The sequence below is a fragment of the Lutra lutra genome, chromosome 7 (assembly GCF_902655055.1).
Source record: "Lutra lutra chromosome 7, mLutLut1.2, whole genome shotgun sequence".
In the NCBI taxonomy this organism is placed as follows: domain Eukaryota; kingdom Metazoa; phylum Chordata; class Mammalia; order Carnivora; family Mustelidae; genus Lutra; species Lutra lutra.
This window is the reverse complement of record NC_062284.1, coordinates 134183209-134202526: the sequence shown is the minus strand read 5'-3', so window position 1 is coordinate 134202526 and position 19318 is coordinate 134183209. Positions and strand designations below refer to the sequence as shown.

General features: G+C 40.5%; 1 protein-coding gene across 3 annotated transcripts in view; it reads right to left on the bottom strand.

Annotated features, from left to right (window-relative positions):
* The window catches only part of DPF3 (double PHD fingers 3), a 172565-nt gene that overhangs the window by 138778 nt on the left and 14469 nt on the right, over positions 1-19318 (bottom strand). For all 3 annotated transcript variants that reach the window (XR_007128546.1, XM_047736071.1, XM_047736072.1), the window contains exon 3: positions 618-725. Coding sequence is in view for 2 of the 3 variants with exons in the window: in XM_047736071.1 (XP_047592027.1) it covers positions 618-725 (108 nt within the window). In the remaining variant the exon portion in view is untranslated. The remainder of the gene's footprint in view (positions 1-617; positions 726-19318) is intronic.

Here is a 19318-nt window from a genome sequence, read left to right as displayed (position 1 = left end):
CTCTACCTTTGTTCCACTTAAAAACACTGTTCCTACCACCCTGAGTCACCTCCCAGCCCTAGTAGCACCCCCAAAACCAGAGGCTCCCTGAAAGATGAAGACCCAGGGCGATCACTTGGCCTTACTACAACCCAGACACAGGTCTGAAGGTAGCCATCGAGTCAGAAGTGTTCTAACAGGTCAGTGGTCTGGAAAAGTAACTGGTTCCTTCCGCATGGCCACAAAGCACTCAGCATCACCTAGAGGCAAATTTTGAACTCAGACTCTTCCATTTCCATGCCCAGATGGGTTCTGTTTTTTACAGCTCCTGAGGCCCTGTCCAGAAAGCCATTCCTCCTGGGCCTGTTCCCACCCTTGCCTGCTTGCTTTACCCCATGGAGTGGCAAGAGGGAGATGAGAGGAAAGGGAAGGCACAAGACACCAGAGGGAAGAGATGCTTGGGAGAATATGTGGACATGTTTACACAAGAGAACAGGCACAGAGGCACACCTTTGGGCACCATGGGCCCAGGTTCACTCTCCCATGGAACTTAGCTCTATAGACAAAGGAGCAAAGCAACCTTGCCTGGGCCAGCCCAGACCTCCCCACCTCTCCCACCAGCTCCAGAGGGCACTGACCAGGTTTTATTTCCAGCAGCCGAAGCTTTGGATCCTCAGGCGGGTGCAATCGTCTCTTCTTACGCCAGCAGCGGGCAGGGTATGTGTACAGCTGGCCCGGGGCGAGGCCTGTGGACAGAGAGAGCATAAAGGTTAAAGGCTTCAGGCTAGCAGGGGCCTTGGAAACCTTCCTGTCCAAGCTCTTCACTCACTGTGAGAGGAAACTGAAGTCCAGAAAGGTAATGTGACTTGTCAAGGTCATGCAGCTGGTCAAGAGTAAAGCAGAGGCAGTATCGAGTTCATCTGACCCTAGGACCCTTGCCCTGTCTGCTCCACCATGCTGTCTCTGTAAGCCCGTGACCATCATCACCATGACCAAGACAGCTCTCCTCTCCTGGTCTGGAGAGATCAGAGGGACCTTTCCAGATTCAACCTCACTATGGTGTTTCCAAGGCAGTGGACCTCCAGCTTCTACCCATCAACTGCCCCTCTCTACAGATGTAGGTTAAGCAGGTTCTCTTCAAGGCAAAGCAGCAGAAGTCAGTCTGCCTACCTACAGATGGCAGGGATTGGGAAGCATTTCAAGGAAACCGGATCAAGGAACCAAATCTCCTACCTACTGACTTTCTCCACCCGCTGTTAGTTGCTGGCAGCTCACTGAAGCCAGTGGGAGCCCCATGAACCTCCAGAGGAATAGAAGCCTACTCTGGGGACCAGGCTCCTCGCCCTACAGAGCCAGCATCCTTCTACATCCCTGCCCCCTTGACTGGGCCTTACAGAAAGAAATGGGCAAGAGTCCAGTGGCTGGGCTGATACAACAACCAAACTGTCTCTCCAGAGTCTCCATTTCAATTTGGCCTTCAGCAACAAAGTTCCACACCAGCGTCATCTTCATAACCACCACCCCGGGAGGAGCCTTCTTGCCTATCAGACAACATTCTTACGGCTCCTGGGGCATTTAGTGTGGCAGCCAGAGGACTTGGAGAAATGTGGGTGGACTTTTCACTTCCGACCACGGGCTATTCCAAAAAAAGGGGCAGAGGGCGGAGGCTAAGGGGAGAAGGAGAGGGGCTTAAGACTGGGTAGGTGGTGTGCAGACTGAAAAGACTTGCCTGGTGCACCCCAAAAGAAACAAGCGGAAGCTAAGCAATCCACTCCTGTTAGAGTAAAAATCCTGGTAAAGACTGAGACTTAGTCTCATCCTCATCAGAATCCCCAGAACCCTCTGTGTGACACCTAGAAGAATCAAACTAAACATTTGCTGAATGAATGAGTAAAGAATACATTCCCGCTTCACTGTGATCAGTCACAACTCAGTCTTCTGTAGGTAAATGGGGCATGTGACGACCACCATCAGACCCACGTGGGAAGGTCACTTCCTAGACCTAGGGCCACAGAGATAGAAAATATCACGACTCTGTTTCCATCTGCTGTCTGCCATTTGAGGACCTTCTGCCGAGACGATCTACAAAAGCTTTGCTGCTATATACCCTTTTATTCATTTTTCATTCTTTCTAGTCTTCTCTACCCATTTATTGGTTTGGATCCAAAGCAGAGACAACTATTCCAGCACTATAGGAAGCAAAATTTTCAAATACTCCTTCTGTGCTAAGTTTCATTTTTAAACACATAGCTGTTCCCACAGGTTGCAAGGCAATGAAAAAGCTGGAGATCCCCTACCCCCTCCCCATTTGGGTTCTCAGAAACCATTAGGGTCATGGAGCCTAAAGGCTCCAGAAAAATCTCTGATGTTATACGCTAATGGCTTTTCATGTCCAAGAGTCATCCTAATACTTAATTTTGTTGCTAGCTTCATAGCTTCTGCATAGTAGGAAGATCTCAAAGTTCTGAGCTCCCTGTGTTCTGAGGAGCAGGCTTGTGGTTGATTGGAGAAGAATAAATGAATCAAAGTAAGATTACTCTCCCTTCCATGGAAGGCCCAGTTTTGACCTATTTTTGAAGGAAGGCATCACCGGGAACAGTTTGATGTTTCTGATGTGATTGACTCCAGGGCCATGTCATCTCTGACCCTAGAATTCCTGAATGGCTGCATTGTTCTGGTCCCTTGAGCCACCTCTGGGGCTGATATGCCCCAGGATCCCAACAGAGGCCAAGTACGGGCTGAGCCAGTACTCTACAACCCAGAACCAGCCCCACAAACCCCCACTCATCTTGAATTAGTGATTCTTTATCCAGACTGAACCTAAAAATCTAGACTGAACCTGGAGAACTTCTTAATAATAGTAAGGCCAAAAATTCATTCCAGAACTACCCACTCTGAGTGTACATGGATGGAGGAATTAGGCCAACTATTTTTTAAAGAAAAAGTTCAATTAAAAAAATCTATAAGTTTTTTCCAATGTCTGGCCAAGAACCCCTGGAGGTCTAAGCATCATCTCGTCACTTGCCTGGATATTCTCTCTGATGTACCAAGACTGGTTTCATGACCTTCTCAAAATCATCTCAAGGTTCCAGTGTTTCCCCCAACATGCTGTCATTAATTTCCAGCTTTCTGGACTATCTCCCCTACCAGTTTTATAAGACCCAGGATGACAGGAACTATATCCATCTCTAGTATCCCTAATACTTGGCACAATCCCTGGTAGACATATCAAGAAGTACTTATCAAATGAATTCAACCAGAACTGAATCAGGTTCAGAAATGCAGGAAGTGAATGACCTGTTATTCCTGGTTCCAAGAGACTCACTCATGCACCCACATCCAAACCATCTAAGAGGGACCACAGAGATAGGCCCAGGAGTGAGCACAGAACTCAACCCAAGATGGCAGTCTCTGTGCCTTAAATTCCTTCTTGCCCCACACTCTGCTTCATAGTATTTCCAACCTGACCAAGGGCAGGTGAGGAAGAAGGGACTAGTTCAGACAGCACTTTGAAAAGATCTAAATGACAAGAGGTCAGAATTGTCAACACTTGCCCAAGGGCCTCTGCCCTCCCTGCACCCGAGTCACTGCACTTGTTGGCCAGCGGCCTCAAGGCAGCCTCGGGCACTCTCTAGCTGCAGACACACTCATTCTCTTAGTAGTAGGTAGTCTAAATGGCCAGAAGAGGGGACTATTTTTATACCACTCTTTAACTTTCTCTGATGGATTATAGAAGGCCCACAGGGCAGAGGAAGAGCACATGAGTCTTCATACCACCACTCATGTAACCTTGGAAATATCACCACGCATTTCTGAGCCTGTCTCCTTACCGGTAAGATAAGAAAGTTAATAATACCTACCTCACAGGGGCTGTTGTGGGGATTAGCTTAAATTCAAGAAGAAGCTCTTTGTAACCATGAAGCCTGGTGCAAATGTCAGTTACTAATTATCATGAGTTAGCTGACTTAGATGAGTATGGACGCCATGGCCGTGTGGCATGACAAGGCCTCCGCCCTGCATGCTTCTCTTTGATGTCTGCCTTGACTCCACCTCATCTCAACAAGCAAATGGCCCCAAGAACTCTCTCGGGGCTCCAGCCCCGCTTCTTTGCCCTCCTCCCTAGGCTGACAAGCACCAGGGTGCCTTTATAGGGCCAACACATTCAGCCCTGGAGTTCCACTTATAGAGGGACGAGCAGAGCCCCGTGAGAGTTATGTTGTTTATCTCATTAGAACAGGAGGCACATAACTCACAGCCTGTGTGTGTGGTAGATGGAGGAGGGAGGGAAGGGGGAGGAGGAGGAGGGAGTCACAGCTGTAGCCAGGGAAATTAACCTGAAGGAGTGAGCCTGGGGCTAGGGAGAGGATGGAGGAGGGAGGAAAGGAGGCAGGACACAAGAGGGGGACCAGTCTTTCCTGGTAACCAAGGCCACAGCCACCTTCACTAAGCAAACTGCTTTTCTGTCACTTTGAGCCGCAAGTCCAGCTACACCACCCATCCTCATGTGCCAGCACAGACATCTCTCACACGCAGACACACACACATACCCACACAGGAACTCACACACTTGCTGGAGGAAGAACTGTCTCCAAAGAAAAAAAATAGCAGGGTGGGCTTTGATGCCTGGATGGTCAGCAGACTCCAGACAAGTCGCTTGTTACCAGCATTGACCAAATCACCAAGGGGGATCCTCAGTGTCATGGTTATCTCTGGCAGACACAGCATAAGCTATTAAGAAATCAGAAGAAAAAGTGGGATAGAAAAGAGAAGGCATGATGACAGGAGCTAGGAACAGGGTTTGAAAAAGAAGAGAAGAACTGGAGTAATTCCTCTTCCCCCAGCCAGGGTTGCACGGTGGCAGTTCAAGCCCGCCCTGCCGCATCTCAGAGAGGTGGACCAGCAGGCCGCCACCAAACACTCCCGGTAATGGAAACCTCACTGCTTCACCGGACAGACTTCCTGTAGCTGGTCAACTCTCATTGTGAGAAACAGTTTTGCTTCACCCTCATTTTGAATCAAAATCTACCTTCCTGTAGCTTACGCCAATTTGTCCACTCTCTGTCCCCAGGGTGGACAGGTATCACCTGTATCTCAACCATCCTTCCCGTCCACTCACTTGGGTTTGAAGGACAGCCTACTGAGAGGCCGAGGAACTAGAGGGCATGGGAATTACAGGAGAGAGGCAGTGATCGCACCTGCTCAGAAGCGGGGTAACAGGATTCAAGGTTTCAAATTAAGAATCCAAACACCGCTTCCCTTTCATCATCTCCCCTTTGCCCACCCCGCATTGGACAGGAAAGGGATGGAACAGCAGGCTTCTCTTCAGACATCACTGCCATTAAAGAGCTCCTCTGCATGTTGCTCCTACTCAACGTCTCCACACTGGGTCACCAACAGCCTCCATATTTATAAACAGATAATGACACAAGCCAGGGGTTCTTCACCAAGGCTGGGCATCCGAATGGCACAAGTAGTTATTGGAAAGGACAGATGCCTGGACTCCAGCTCAATCCTACTAAATCAGAACATCAGAGATAACCAAGGCCATTGGTGTTTGGAAAACTCCTACATGAGGATGCTACCAGATCAACTCTTACTCATATTTATATTCCCAAAGCCCAGGACATAACAGGTGCTCCATTAATGCTCGTGGCTGAAATACCAACTTGGACCAACTCTACAGAGCTGGAGGGATGAGCCATAACTCCAGAGGCAGGTCTTGAGGAGTAGGCAAGATGTAATCCACAAGCACTTACACCCATGATATTTCCTGGTTCTCTGCCCTCCTCTCTTCTCTCGGCTTATTTAAAAGCTGTCCTGACTACATGGACCACCTGTTCAGTGAAGTCCCCCTCAACCATCCCTGGCCACAGTGCCTTTTCTTTTCTCTAAAAGCCTGAAGTCTGGGCACTAGACACCCCACCTCAGCCCTCAGCACAGCTCTCTATCTGGCTCACCAACCATCCCCTCCAACCACCCTTCCCATTCTTCTCTATAAGCTTCTCTCTCTAACATTCAATTCTAATGTCCCATGTACCAAGACTACGCTGGCAAGCTAGGCCTCAAATCCAGTTCGCTGCCTGCTCCTTCCGGCCCAGAGCTTCCTAAGCCCCTCACTGGTCCCATCACACTCAAAAACTGGCACAGTAACAATAGCTAACATTTGCTGAGTTCATACACTGTCCTAGGCTAGTACCTCACACTCACTATTAAACACTCACCTGTATCTCAACCATCCTTCCTATGTCCTGTGAGACATTTAAAGGACAAGGACAGTAAGGCTAACTGTGATTAAGTAACTGGCACAGGGCCATACAACTCAAAGGGTAACAGAGTCCACAGCCCACACTCAAAACTTCTCCACTAACCTAACTCCCCGCCAAGCCATCCCATTACTGCTCCACACACAGCATGCTTGAACCTCAGAGTCCTTTCCTTGGGAAAGCAGCTCCTCACACCAAAACTATCAGGAAAATATCCCCCAGCCCTCCCACCCACCTCCATCAAGCCACTTCTTGTGGAATTTATTTTTCCGTTCCTTCCACATCACCAACTAAAATAGCTCATGGAGAAATGCATCCTGATAATATAAAAACATTGTTGAAGAGGCACAGAAAATGTATGGGGAATCAGAAAAACAACCACTACATACCTTTTAAATTCATCAGAAAAAGAAACTTTAAGAATAATAGCATTATAACATGAGGAGGGAGCCTAAATGTTATTGGGTCTGACTCTTACCTGATACAAGAATCACCTCTCGAACATCCCTGACAAGGGTCTCCACCCTGGCCTTTGTTTCAATAATTCTAGTCCTCACCCTTTCATTCATTTCATTCATTTCATTTCACCCATTCATGAAGCAGTCTACTGTGCTATTGAAATATTGTTAGAAATATACCTACCAATCTGATCCAAAGATCAGATGGTAAGAATGGTAAGGATGCAAAGTGGTACAACCCTATGGAGGAAAATTTAGCATATCTAGCAAAACTTCGTATGTATTTGCCCTTTGACCCTGCAATTCCATTTCCAGGAATCTATATCACAGATTCAGATGCAAAAATGCAAAAATATGTATCCATTATATCATGTTTAATACTAGAAAGAGACTAAAAATAACCCAATATCTATCTAGAGGGAATTGGTTCAGTAAACAATAGGATATACACACAATGGACTATTATGAAGCTCTTGAGACACAGAGGGAGGGAAGAATATACTGCAATGGAGGGGAAAAAGCAAGGTGGAGAATAGTGTGTATAACATACTATCATTTGTCTAACAAATGGGGATATACACACATATATATATGTACATGAATATATATGTCATGTGTTCTCATAGTTTTTTCAAACCAAAAGCTTAGGGAAAAGTTACTTAGAGAAAGAACAAAAGCAAATTAATAGTAACAAGATGAAGAGGAAGTTGTCTATAGAAACAGGAAAGGGACAGAGTAAAACGACAGAAATAGAACAAGACTTTCTCTGACTACACCATGCTTTATTGATATGACTTTAGAACCATGTGAATATTTTATACAGTTAAATTTAAAAAAGCAAACATCTGCTTCTGGCTAGATGGGAGGATCAGGATCATATTACTCTCCTACATGAAACCAAAGAGAGCAAAAATACAAAACAAAAGTTCTCAAGACCCTGGACATCAGGAAATGAAGGACAGTGATGCTTGAAACACTGGAAATCAATAAGACAAGCCCTATGATTGCCCCACCTCACTACCTCAAGAGAACTTCCAGATTGCAGCACATGGAAGAGGAACTTAGGTAGAAACCAAGAGACTCTCTGTGACTGAGTGAAAAGAAAGAGCTGAGAGTCTGGGGAAACCAAGGTTACTAGAATTCAAGAAACAGAATACTAAACAGAGGAGAGTTGCACAGAGAAGGAACTTTGGAGGTCACAGAGAGTCCCCTTTGAGTATTCAATTCAGTACTAGTTAGTGCATGCTTATGGGGAAACTACTCAATGTTGAAAGAACCACCCAGTAAGAATAGAAATAAGAGTGCCTGGTATGCAAAGGGACAGGAAACAGTCTGTTCCCACCAGCTGTTAGGCCTCATAATTCGTAAGGTATTAGATATAGTCAGAGAAGGGGCTTATCTCTCTGAAAGGGAATATTTAGCCCTAGACTAAGCACTGCTCTAGTATCACCTACAGATCAAACTGTTTCCAAGTAAATTGTCCCAAAACAAAGTTCCAGGATATTTACAAGAATAAATGATATAGACAGCACCTACAAGGTAAAATTCATGATGTCTGGCATCCAATCCAAAATTACAGGGTATATATAAAGAAACAGAAAAATATGACCTATAATAAGGGTGGAAAGAATTGATTAAAACCAACCAAGAACTGATAGTGACAGTAAAATTAGCAGCAAGAACATTAAAAAAGTTATCATTTATATTCCATATGTCCAAAAGTTAGGTAAAAAATTGATTTTTTTAAGATTCAAAATTTTTTTATAGTTGCCTCATTCTTTTTTTTTTTTTTTAAGAGGTAAAGGATCTGTACTCAAGGAACTACAGAATACTCATGAAAGAAATTGAAGAAGACACAAAAAGTGGGAAGACCATTCCATGGTCATGGATCAGAAGAATAAACATTATTAAAATGTCTGTACTGCCTAGAGCAACCTATACTTTCAATGCTATTCCAATCAAAATTCCACAAGCATTTTTCAAAGAGCTGGAGCAAAGGATTCAAATTTAGCTTCTAGAAATGAAAATCACAATGTGTGAGATAAAAAATACAGAATGGGATTAATGTCAGAGTAGACACTGCAGAAGAAAAAAAAAATGGTGCACTTGAAAACACAACAATAGAAACCATCCAAAATGAAAACCACAGGAAAAAAAGAATTTTTTTAGAAGAACAGCATAGTGAGCTGTGGGACAACTTCAAACAGCCTAATATTTGTGTAATTGGAGTCCCCAAGGAGGAGAAAGGGAAGAAAAAACATTTTTAGAAATACTGGCTAGAAATTTTCAAAATTTTATGAAAACTACAAGCATGCAGATCCAAGAAATTCAACAAAATTAAGTGCAAGAAACATGAAGAGAACAGGGGCACCTGGGTGGCTCAGTTGGTTGAGGCCTCTACCTTTGGCTCGGGTCATGATCCCAGGGTCCTGGGATCAAGCCCCACATTGGGCTCTCTGCTCAGCAGGGAGCCTGCTTCCCTTCCTCTCTCTCCCGGTCTCTCTGCCTACCTGTGATCTCTGTCTGTCAAATAAATGAATAAAATCTTAAAAAAAAAAAAAAAGAAGAAAACAATAACAAAGCACATCATAAACAAAATTGTTCAAAATAGTGATAGTCTATGTAGCTATTTAATGTATAGACATGAATACTTAAATGCTAACATTATAAATAATTTGAAAATGTCTTTGAAGCCACTCAGCCAAAAAAAAAAAAAAAAAAAAAGCAAGCAACCAAACAAACAAAAAAAAGGGATAAAGAAAAAATATTAAAAGCAGCCAGAGAAAGGAGCCATATTATATGGAGAGGCTCAAAGACAAGGGTGATTTTTCATCAGAAACAATAGAAACAATGCAATCAAGAAAACAGTGTTTCAACATCATCATAGTATTGAAAGGGGGGGGAAACTTGTCAAACTAAATTCTATACTCCATAAAAATATCTCTCAAAAAATTAAAGCAAACTAAAGATAATTCAAGACACACAGAAGTTGAAAAAATTAATCATCAGCAGACCCACACTACAAGAAATACTAAAGGAAGTCCTTTAGGCAGAAGGAAAGTGATACCAGATCTAAATATAGATGTACACAATGAAATGAAAAGTATCAGGAATGGTTTAATACAAGAGAAATTATGTAAGGTTTCTTTCTTATTTTTTTAAAACTCTTTAAAAGATGACTAACTAAACAGAGATAATGATAGTGTAGTAAAAAGGTTTATACCATATGTAAAACTAAAATAAATGGCAGCAACTGCACAAAGGTCAGTAAGGGAAAGATAAAAGTACACTTGTAGGGTGCCTAAGTGGCTCAGTTGGTTAAGTGACTGCCTTCAGCTCAGGTCATGATCCTGGAGTCCCAGGATTGAGTCCCAGATCAGGCTCCCTGCTCAGCAGGAAGTTGGCTTCTCCCTCTGACCCTCCCCCTCTCATGCTCTCTCTCTCTCTCTCATAAATAAATAAATAAAATCTTTAAAGAAAGAAAAGTACATTTGTATTCATTTCCTGTTGCTGCCATAATGAAGTGCCACAAACTCAAAAGTCTTAACACATGAATTTGTTGTCTCACAATTCTGGAGGTTAAAAGTCTAAAATCAGTATCACTGAGCTAAAACCAAGATTTCAGCAGGGTTTCATTCCTTGGCCTCAACAGGCCACCCACATCTTTGGCTTGTGGCCTCTTCCTTAATGGCATCACTTCAACCTCTGCATCTGTTGTCACATTTCCTGCTCTGACTCTGACCGGCTGCGCCTCCTGTAAAAGACCCTTTTGATTATATTGACAACATCTGGTTAATAATAATTATCTCCCCATCTAAGGTCCTTAACTTAATTATATCAGCAAAGTTTCTTTTGCCATGTCAGGTAACATTTCCATGAGTTCCGGGTGTGGATGTCTTTGTGGATAGCATTATTCTGTTTACTGAAATAGTAATATAGAGTTTTTATGCTATTCATGAAGTAGCAAAGTATCACCTGAAGGCAAACTGTAATTAAAGATGGAGATTACAAACATTAAGCAATCATAAAAATAACAAAACAAAGAGTTATCAAACCAAGAAAGGAAATAAAATGGAATCACAAAAACTTAATTAATTCCCAAAAAAGGAAAAAAATGAGGGGAAAAGGAACAAGTAGACTGATAAATAGGAAACAAATAGCAAAATGATGGCTCTAAACCTAACTATAGCCATAATCACATTAAATGTAAAGAATCTAAATATCCCTATTTTAAAAACACAGATTATCAGCTTGCATTTATTTTTTCTTTCCTAGACAGAGAGTGCATGTGGGTGCACGCATGAGTGGGGGAGGAGGGGAAAGGGAGAGGAAGAGAGAGAATCCCAGCATGGAGCCCCAAATGGGGCTCAACCCCACAACCCTGAGATGATGACCTGAGCCAAAATCAAGAATCAGACACTTAACTGACTAGGCCACCAAGGTGCCCCTGTCAGATTGCATTTAAAAAGCAAGACATAACTATATGTGCCTACCCAAAAAATAAAAAATAAAATCTACTTTTAACATAAAGAGCCAAATATATTAACAGTAAATGAATGGAAAATGATATGCCATGCTAACGTTAATCAAAAGAAAGCTGGAGTGACTATATTAGTATCACAGGAAGCAGAATGAATAATAAAGAATATTAGTAGAGATAAAGAAGGTTCTTACATAATGATAATGGACAAATTTATCAAGAGGACGTAACACCCCTAAATGTGTATTCCCTTAATAGCAGAGCTTCAAAACATATGAAGCAAAAACTAATAAAATTGTAAGGATAAATAGACCAAGTCACAAATATATATAGAAATTTCAATACTGGGGCGCCTGGGTGGCTTAGTGGGTTAAGCCTCTGCCTTTGGCTCAGGTCATGATCTCAGGGTCCTGGGATCAGGCCCCGCATGGGGCTCTCTGCTCAGCAGGGAACCTACTTCCCCCTCTCTCTCTGCTTCCCCCTCTCTCTCTGCCTGCCCCTCTGCCTACTTGTGATCTCTCTCTCTCTCTCTGTCAAAGAAAGAAAGAAAGAAAGAAAGAAAGAAAGAAAGAAAGAAAGAAATTAATTTCAATACTTTCTCTTGATAATTCATAGAACAAATCAACAGAAAAATCAATAAAGATGTAGAGTTGAGCCATACTATCAACCAACTTGATTTAATTGATATTTATAGAACATTCCAACCACCAACAAGAAAATACACATTTTTTTCCAGACCAAAGAGAAAATTTATCCAAGATGGGCCATATTCTGAACCATAAAACAAGTCTGAATAAATTTTAAAGGATTCAAGTCATACAAAGTATTCTCTGACCATATAGGAATGAGGAATAAGTAACAGGCATATATTTGGAAAATCCCTCAAATGTTTGGAAACTAAGTAACACACTTATAAATAATACGGTAAAAGAAGAACTTGAAAGACAAATTAGAAAACATTTTTAATTAAATGACAATGAAAATACGATGCTGACATTTGTAAAATGAGACTAAAGCAGTATTTATATTTGGGGATAAACTACGCTAGAAAACACCTGTAGTAGAAAAGAAGAACAGTCTCAAATCAATAACATCAATTTCCATCTAAAGAAAAAATGGAAGAAATCGAAGAGTAAATTAAATCCAAAGTAAGTAGAATAAAAGAAAAATATCAGAGCAGAATCATAAAGTAGAACACAGAAAAAAATGGGAAAAATCTATTACATCAAAAGCTATTTCTTTGAGAAGATTGATAAAATTGATAAACCTCCAGTTAGACTGATTGGGTCCAAAAGAGAATTCAAATTATCAACATAAGGAATAAGAGAGAATATATCACAAGTTTCTATAGATATTAAAAGAATAATACACCAAAGGTATGAACACCATTGTACAACCAATTTTGGCAACTTGGATGAAATGGCCAAATTCCTTGAAGCCACAAACTGCCAAAACTCACTCAATATAAAATGAATAACCTAAATACCTGTTAAAGAAATTAAATTTGTAGTTTTAAAAACATTCCTACAAAGAAATTGCCAGGCCCAGATGAATTCACTGGTAAATGCTACAAAACACTTTAAGTAAAAAATACCAACTCTACATAAACTCTTCCAGAAAACTGAAAACACAAAAATTCCCAAATCATTATATGAGGCCAACATCATCTTGACACTCAAACCAGACACAACAAGTGTTGTGTTACAACAAGTAAACTATAGATAAATACCTCTCATAAACATAGATGCAAAACCTCTAATAAAAATTTAACAAAGTGAATCTGATGATATATAAAAAAGATAATACATCATGACAAAGTGGGGTTTATCCTAGGAGTACAACATTAAACATTCAAATATCAATCAATGTAACCCATCATATTAACAAACCACAAAAGAAAAATCACATGATCATCTCAACAGACTCAGAAAAAAATCAGTTCATAAAATCCAACATCAGTTCCTGATTTAAAATTCTCAAACTACAAATAAGTACATCCTCAGTCTAATAAAAGGCAACCATAAAATGCTACAGCTAGCATCATATTTAATAATGGAAAAATGAACATTATTCCCTTAAGATCAGGAAAAACATAAGGATGTCCTCGTTAAATACTTTTTCTTAATATTATACTAGACATTCTAGCCAGTGCAACAGACAAGTAAAATAAATAAAAGTCATCCATATTGAAAAGTTTTCTTTTTCACTAACAATCAATTATGTAAGAAATACTGTGGAATCCATAGAAAGATGTGAAAAATAAATGAGTACAGGAAGGCTATAGGATACAGAATGAACATACAAAATCCACTGTATTTTTGTAAACTAACAAGGAATAATCAGAAATTGAAATTTTTTAAAATCCATTTACAATAGTGTCAAAAATATTAAGTACTTAGAGATAAAACTGACAAAAATGTGGAATATCTGTACATGAAATATCTAAAAATCATCAATGGGAAAAATTAAAGAAGACAACAAATGGAGAGACATATTATATTCAGGGATTAGAAGACTCAGGATTGAGAATTGTTCATTTTCCTCAAAACTAATCTAGGTATTCCACATCATCCCAATCAAAATCCCAGCAGAGTTTTTGTAAAAATGGACAAACTGACTAAAATTCATGCAGCAATGCAAAGGACTAGAATAGCCAAAATAACTTAGTAAAAGAAAAACAAATATAGAGGGCTAACATTACCTGATTTCCAAAAGCATGATAAAATCAGTAGGATATAAGTGTGAGGATAGACAAATAGATCAATGAAATGAAACTGTATGTCCAGAAATAGACCCACATACATATGAACATTTAATTTTTGACAAAGGTACAAAGGCAATTCAGTTGAGAAAGGCTAGTCTTTTTTTTTTTTTAATTTTTTATAAACATATATTTTTATCCCCAGGGGTACAGGTCTGCGAATCGCCAGGTTTACACACTTCACAGCACTCACCATAGCACATACCCTCCCCAATATCCATAGCCCCACCCCACCCACTCTCAACCCCCCTCCCCCCATCAACCCTCAGTTTGTTTTGTGAGATTAAGAGTCACTTATGGTTTGTCTCCCTCCCAATCCCATCTTGTTACATTTATTCTTCTCCTACCCCCTTAACCCCCCATGTTGCATCTCCTCTCCCTCATATCAGGGAGATCATATGATAGTTGTCTGAGAAAGGCTAGTCTTTTCAAATTATGATGGAACAATTAGATAGCTATCTGCAAAAAGTAAAACTTTAATCTGTACCTCAAATTATATTTTTAAATTAATTCAAAATGGATCATAGACCTAAGTATAAAACCCATAATCATAAAACTTCTAGGGAAAACAAACAAATATTGCTTGACCTTGGATTAAGTATCAATTTCTTACATAGAACAACAAAATCTCAATTCATAAAATAACAAATTGATAAATTTGAACTTAATCAAAATTTAAAGTATCTGCTCTTTGAAAGATACTGTTAAGATAATGAAAATATAAGCCATAGACAGGGAGAAAATATTTGCAAAATATATATCAGATAAAGGTCTTGAATCTAAAATATATAAAGCACTATCAAAATTTGATAATAAGAAAACAAACAATTCCCCTCTAGAGATCTAATACAGAGTATAGAGAAAACAAACAACAATATTATAATCATCAAATTTGCTAAGAGATTAGAACTCAATTATTCCAACAACTAAAAAAAAGATTATTTTGTAATATGACAGATCTGATAATTATCACTACAATGGCAATCATATTATAATATATAAATGTATAAATTTAACATGTTTTACACCTTAAACTGACACACTGTTTCATGTCAAATGAATTTCAATTTTTTAAAAAATCAATTTTTTTTAAAGATTTTATTTATTTATTTGACAGACAGAGATCACAAGTAGGCAGAGATGCAGGCAGAGAGAGAGAGGAAGGGAAGCAGGCTCCCTGCTGAGCAGAGAGCCCAATGCAGGGCTTGATCCCAGGCCCCTGAGACCATGACCTGAGCTGAAGGCAGAGGCTTAACCCACTGAGCCACCCAGGCACCCCAAAAAATCCAATTTTTAAATGGTTAAAATATTTGCACACTTTACCGAAAAACATATAGTCCTATAACATCATGGCCAAAATGTCTAGGACTCAATCAAAATCACATATGTGAAGAGCCAGGAAAATTTCAACTTGGATAAGATAAAAGATAACATATCAACACCAATACTAGAATTATCTGACAATATTCTGATAGAATTATTAGAAATACCAATCCTGAATCCTAATTATCTGAATTAAGATTTTGAAGGAGGCATCATAAACATGTTTCAACAAATAATCGTAAACATCTGAAACAAATGAAAACATTTAAAGTCTCAGCAAAAAAATGGAAGGTATAAAGATGAACCAAATGGAAACTGAAAAATACAATAAAACAACAATAACAAATGTAGAGAATAGAAGAAAGAAGCAGTGAACTTGAAGAAAGAAAAATAAAAATAACCCTGAGCAACATAGAAAACAGACTAAAAACAAAAACAAACAAACAGAGCCTGGGGGTTTTGTGGGGTATAACAAAAAATTTAAAAATTTTGTTAGGAGAAGTGGGGAAGAGCAAAATGGCAGACAAACAGGAGACCTAAGTATTGTCAGGTCCCAGGAGTTCACTAAATAGTTATGAAACCATTCTGAACACCTACAAACTCAACAGGAGATCGAAGAGAAGAAGAGCAGCAATTCTAGGAACAGAAAATCGACCACTTTCTGGAAGGCAAGACATGCAGAGAAGTGAATCTGGGGTGATATACAGGAAAAGAGACGGGGGGAGGGGCCAGCTCCCAGCAAGCAGTAGAGCAGTGGAGCACAAAATCAGAACTTTTAGAAGTCTGCTCCACTGAAAGATGTCACTCCAAAGGCTAAGGTGGTGGGGGGGGAGGCTGGAACCCTTGAAGGGACAGTGTGGTCTCAGGACCTGCAGGGTCATAGAAAGGCAGAAAGAGCAGGGGTGTCTGAGTATGGCAGAGCTCCTAGGTATTGGAGCAGGAAGCCAGCTGCAGAGACAGAGTGGAGGAGGGGCTCTCAGCTCAGGGTTACCTTAAACTATAACCCAAGATGCAATTGGGTCACTGCTCTTCAAGCAGAGACCCCACAAGGGGCAGATCCAGGGAGACCCCTTCCTTCCCCCTCCAGGAGGAGCGGCACAGGAATAGCAGCAGGAATCTGCTGGGTTTGGAGATTCCAAACAGGGCTGTGCGCCCCAGATAGAAACACTTGGTCATAGGCCGGGTGAGCATGGAGTGCGGCCAGAAACCAATGAGACAGGAGGGATTGACTGCTTTTCTCTGAGGGCACACTGAGGAGTGCGGCCCCAAGCTCTTGGCTTCTACAGCCGGAGATTGGGAGGCCGCTATCCTCATTCCCATCTGCAAAAGCTGTACGGAAAGCGTTCAAGGAACAAAAGCTCCCAAGAATGAACCGGACCAAATTACTTAGCCTGGCCCCTGGCAAGGGTGGTGCAATTCCGCCTCCGGCAAAGACATTTGAGAATAATGGCAACAGGCCCCTTCCCCAAAGATTAGCAAGAACATCCAGGCAAGACCAAGTTCACCAATCAATGAGAACTGCAGAACTCTAGAGCTAGGGGAAAGCAACACATAGAATTCATGGCTTTTTTCCTATGATTCCTTATTCTTTCAAAGTTAAATTTTTTTAATTTTATTTTTTTCTTCTTGTACTTTTTTAAAATTTTTCCTTCTTTCTATTTTAATTTTTTTTGTTTTGTTTTTGTTTTGTGGGGGGTTTTTTTGTTTGTTTTTACACCCTTGTGCCAGGCATGCACTCATTGGACATTACCTCATTTATTGTTGTTTTTTGTTTTGTTTTTTTGTTTTGTTTTGTTTTTTAATTTTTTTAATTTATTTTCAGCATAACAGTAGTCATTGTTTTTGCACCACACCCAGTGCTCCATGTAATCTGTGCCCTCTCCAATACGCACCACCTGGTTCCCCCAACCTCCCACCCCCACCCCTTCAAAACCCTCAGATTGTATTTCAGAGTCCATAGTCTCTCATGGTTCACCTCCCCTTCCAATTTATTTTAATGTTTTTTAACTTCTTTATCTTATCAATAACTTTTTTAAAAATCTTCTTAAATTTTCATTGTTATAGTCATATTCTATCACTTCATTGTATTTAAATTTATTTGTTGTATACATATAGGGTTTTCTCTCTTAAAATTTTGGGATACAGTTTCTTCTAATAGATCAAAATACACCCTAAATCTAGCACATGGCTTTGTTCCAGTCTCCAGACTGAACGCATTCTTTCCTCTCTTTTTCTTTTTTCAACCAATTTCTTATCAATTCCTTTTTTAGAATCTTAATTTTCATCTTACAGCTACACTCCATCCCTTCATCGTGTATAACCTTACCCTTATTATATATATATATATATATATATATATATATATTTTTTTTTTTTTTTTTCTTTAAAATCTGGGGAGGGAGGTAGTTTCTTCTAACAGAACAAAATAAACCCAAAATCTAGTGTGTGACCATATATATATATATATATATATATATATATATATATTCAATGACTGGGGACCTAATCAATATAGACATTGGTAATATGTCAGAACTAGAGTTCAGAATGACAATTATCAAGGTGCTACCTGGGCTCCAAAAATAGCATGGAAGATACTAGATAATCCCTTTCTGGAGAAATAAAAGAACTAAAATCTAACCAAGCTGAAATCAAAAAAGCTATTAATGAGGTGCCATCAAAAATGGAGGCTCTTACTGCTAGGATAAATGAGGCAGAAGAGAAAATTAGTGATATAGAAGACCAAATGAGGGAGAATAAAGAAGCTGAGAAAAAGACAAACAACTACTGGACTATGAGGGGAGAATTCAAGAGATAAGTGATACCAAGAGACAAAATAATTTTAGAATAACTGGGATTCCAGAAGAAAAAGAAAGAGAGAGAAGGACAGAAGGTATACTGGAGCAAGTTATAGCAGAGAATTTCCCTAATTTGTCAAAGGGAACAAGAATCAAAATCCAGGAGGCACAGAGAAACCCCCTCAAAATCAATAAAAATAGGTCCACACCCTGTCATCTAATAGCAAAACTTACAAGTCTCAGTGACAAAATCCTGAAAGCAGCTCGGGACAAGAGGTCTATAACATACAATGGTAGAAATATTAGACTGGCAGCAGACCTATTCACAGAGAACTGGCAGTCCAGAAAGGACTGGCATGATATATTCAAAGCACTAAAGGAGAAAAATATGCAGCCAAAAATACTATGCCCAGCTAGACTGTCATTGAAAACAGAAGGAGAGATAAAAAGCTTCCAGGACAAACAAAAACTAAAAGAATTTGCAAACACCAAACCAGCCCTACAGGAAATATTGAAATGGGTCCTCTAACCAAAGAGAGAGCTTAAAAGTAACAGACCAGAAATGAACAGAGACATTATACAGTAACAGTCACTTTATAGGCAATATAATGGCATGAAATTCATATCTTTCAATAATTACCCTGAATGTAAATGGGCTAAATGCCCCAATCAAAAGACACAGGTTATCAGAATGGATTAAAAAAAAGACCCATCGAGGAGTCAAGATGGCGGAGAAGTAGCAGGCTGAGACTACTTCGGGTAACGGGAGATCAGCTAAATAGCTTGTCTAAAGATTGCAAACACCTACAAATCCAACGGGAGATTGAAGAGAAGAAGAACAGCAATTCTAGAAACAGAAAATCAACCACTATCTGAAAGGTAGGACTGGCGGAGAAGTGAATCCAAAGCGACGGGAAGAGAGACCGCGGGGGGAGGGGCCAGCTCCCGGTGAGCAGCGGAGCAACGGAGCAAAATCAGGACTTTTAAAAGTCTGTTCCGCTGAGTGACATCGCTCCAGAGGCTTAACTGGGGTGAAGCCCAGGCGGGGTCAGCGTGGCCTCAGGTCCCGCAGGGTTGCAGAAGGATCGGGGGTGTCTGAGTGTTGCAGAGCTTACCGGTATTAGAACGGGGAAGCCGGCTACAGAGACAGAGCCGAGGAGTGACTCTCAGCTCGGGGTTGCCTTGAACCGGTCGCAGGCCCGGTCAGCTCGGAGCACGGCCGGAGGCCAGGGTGACGGGAGTCACTGGGCACTGTT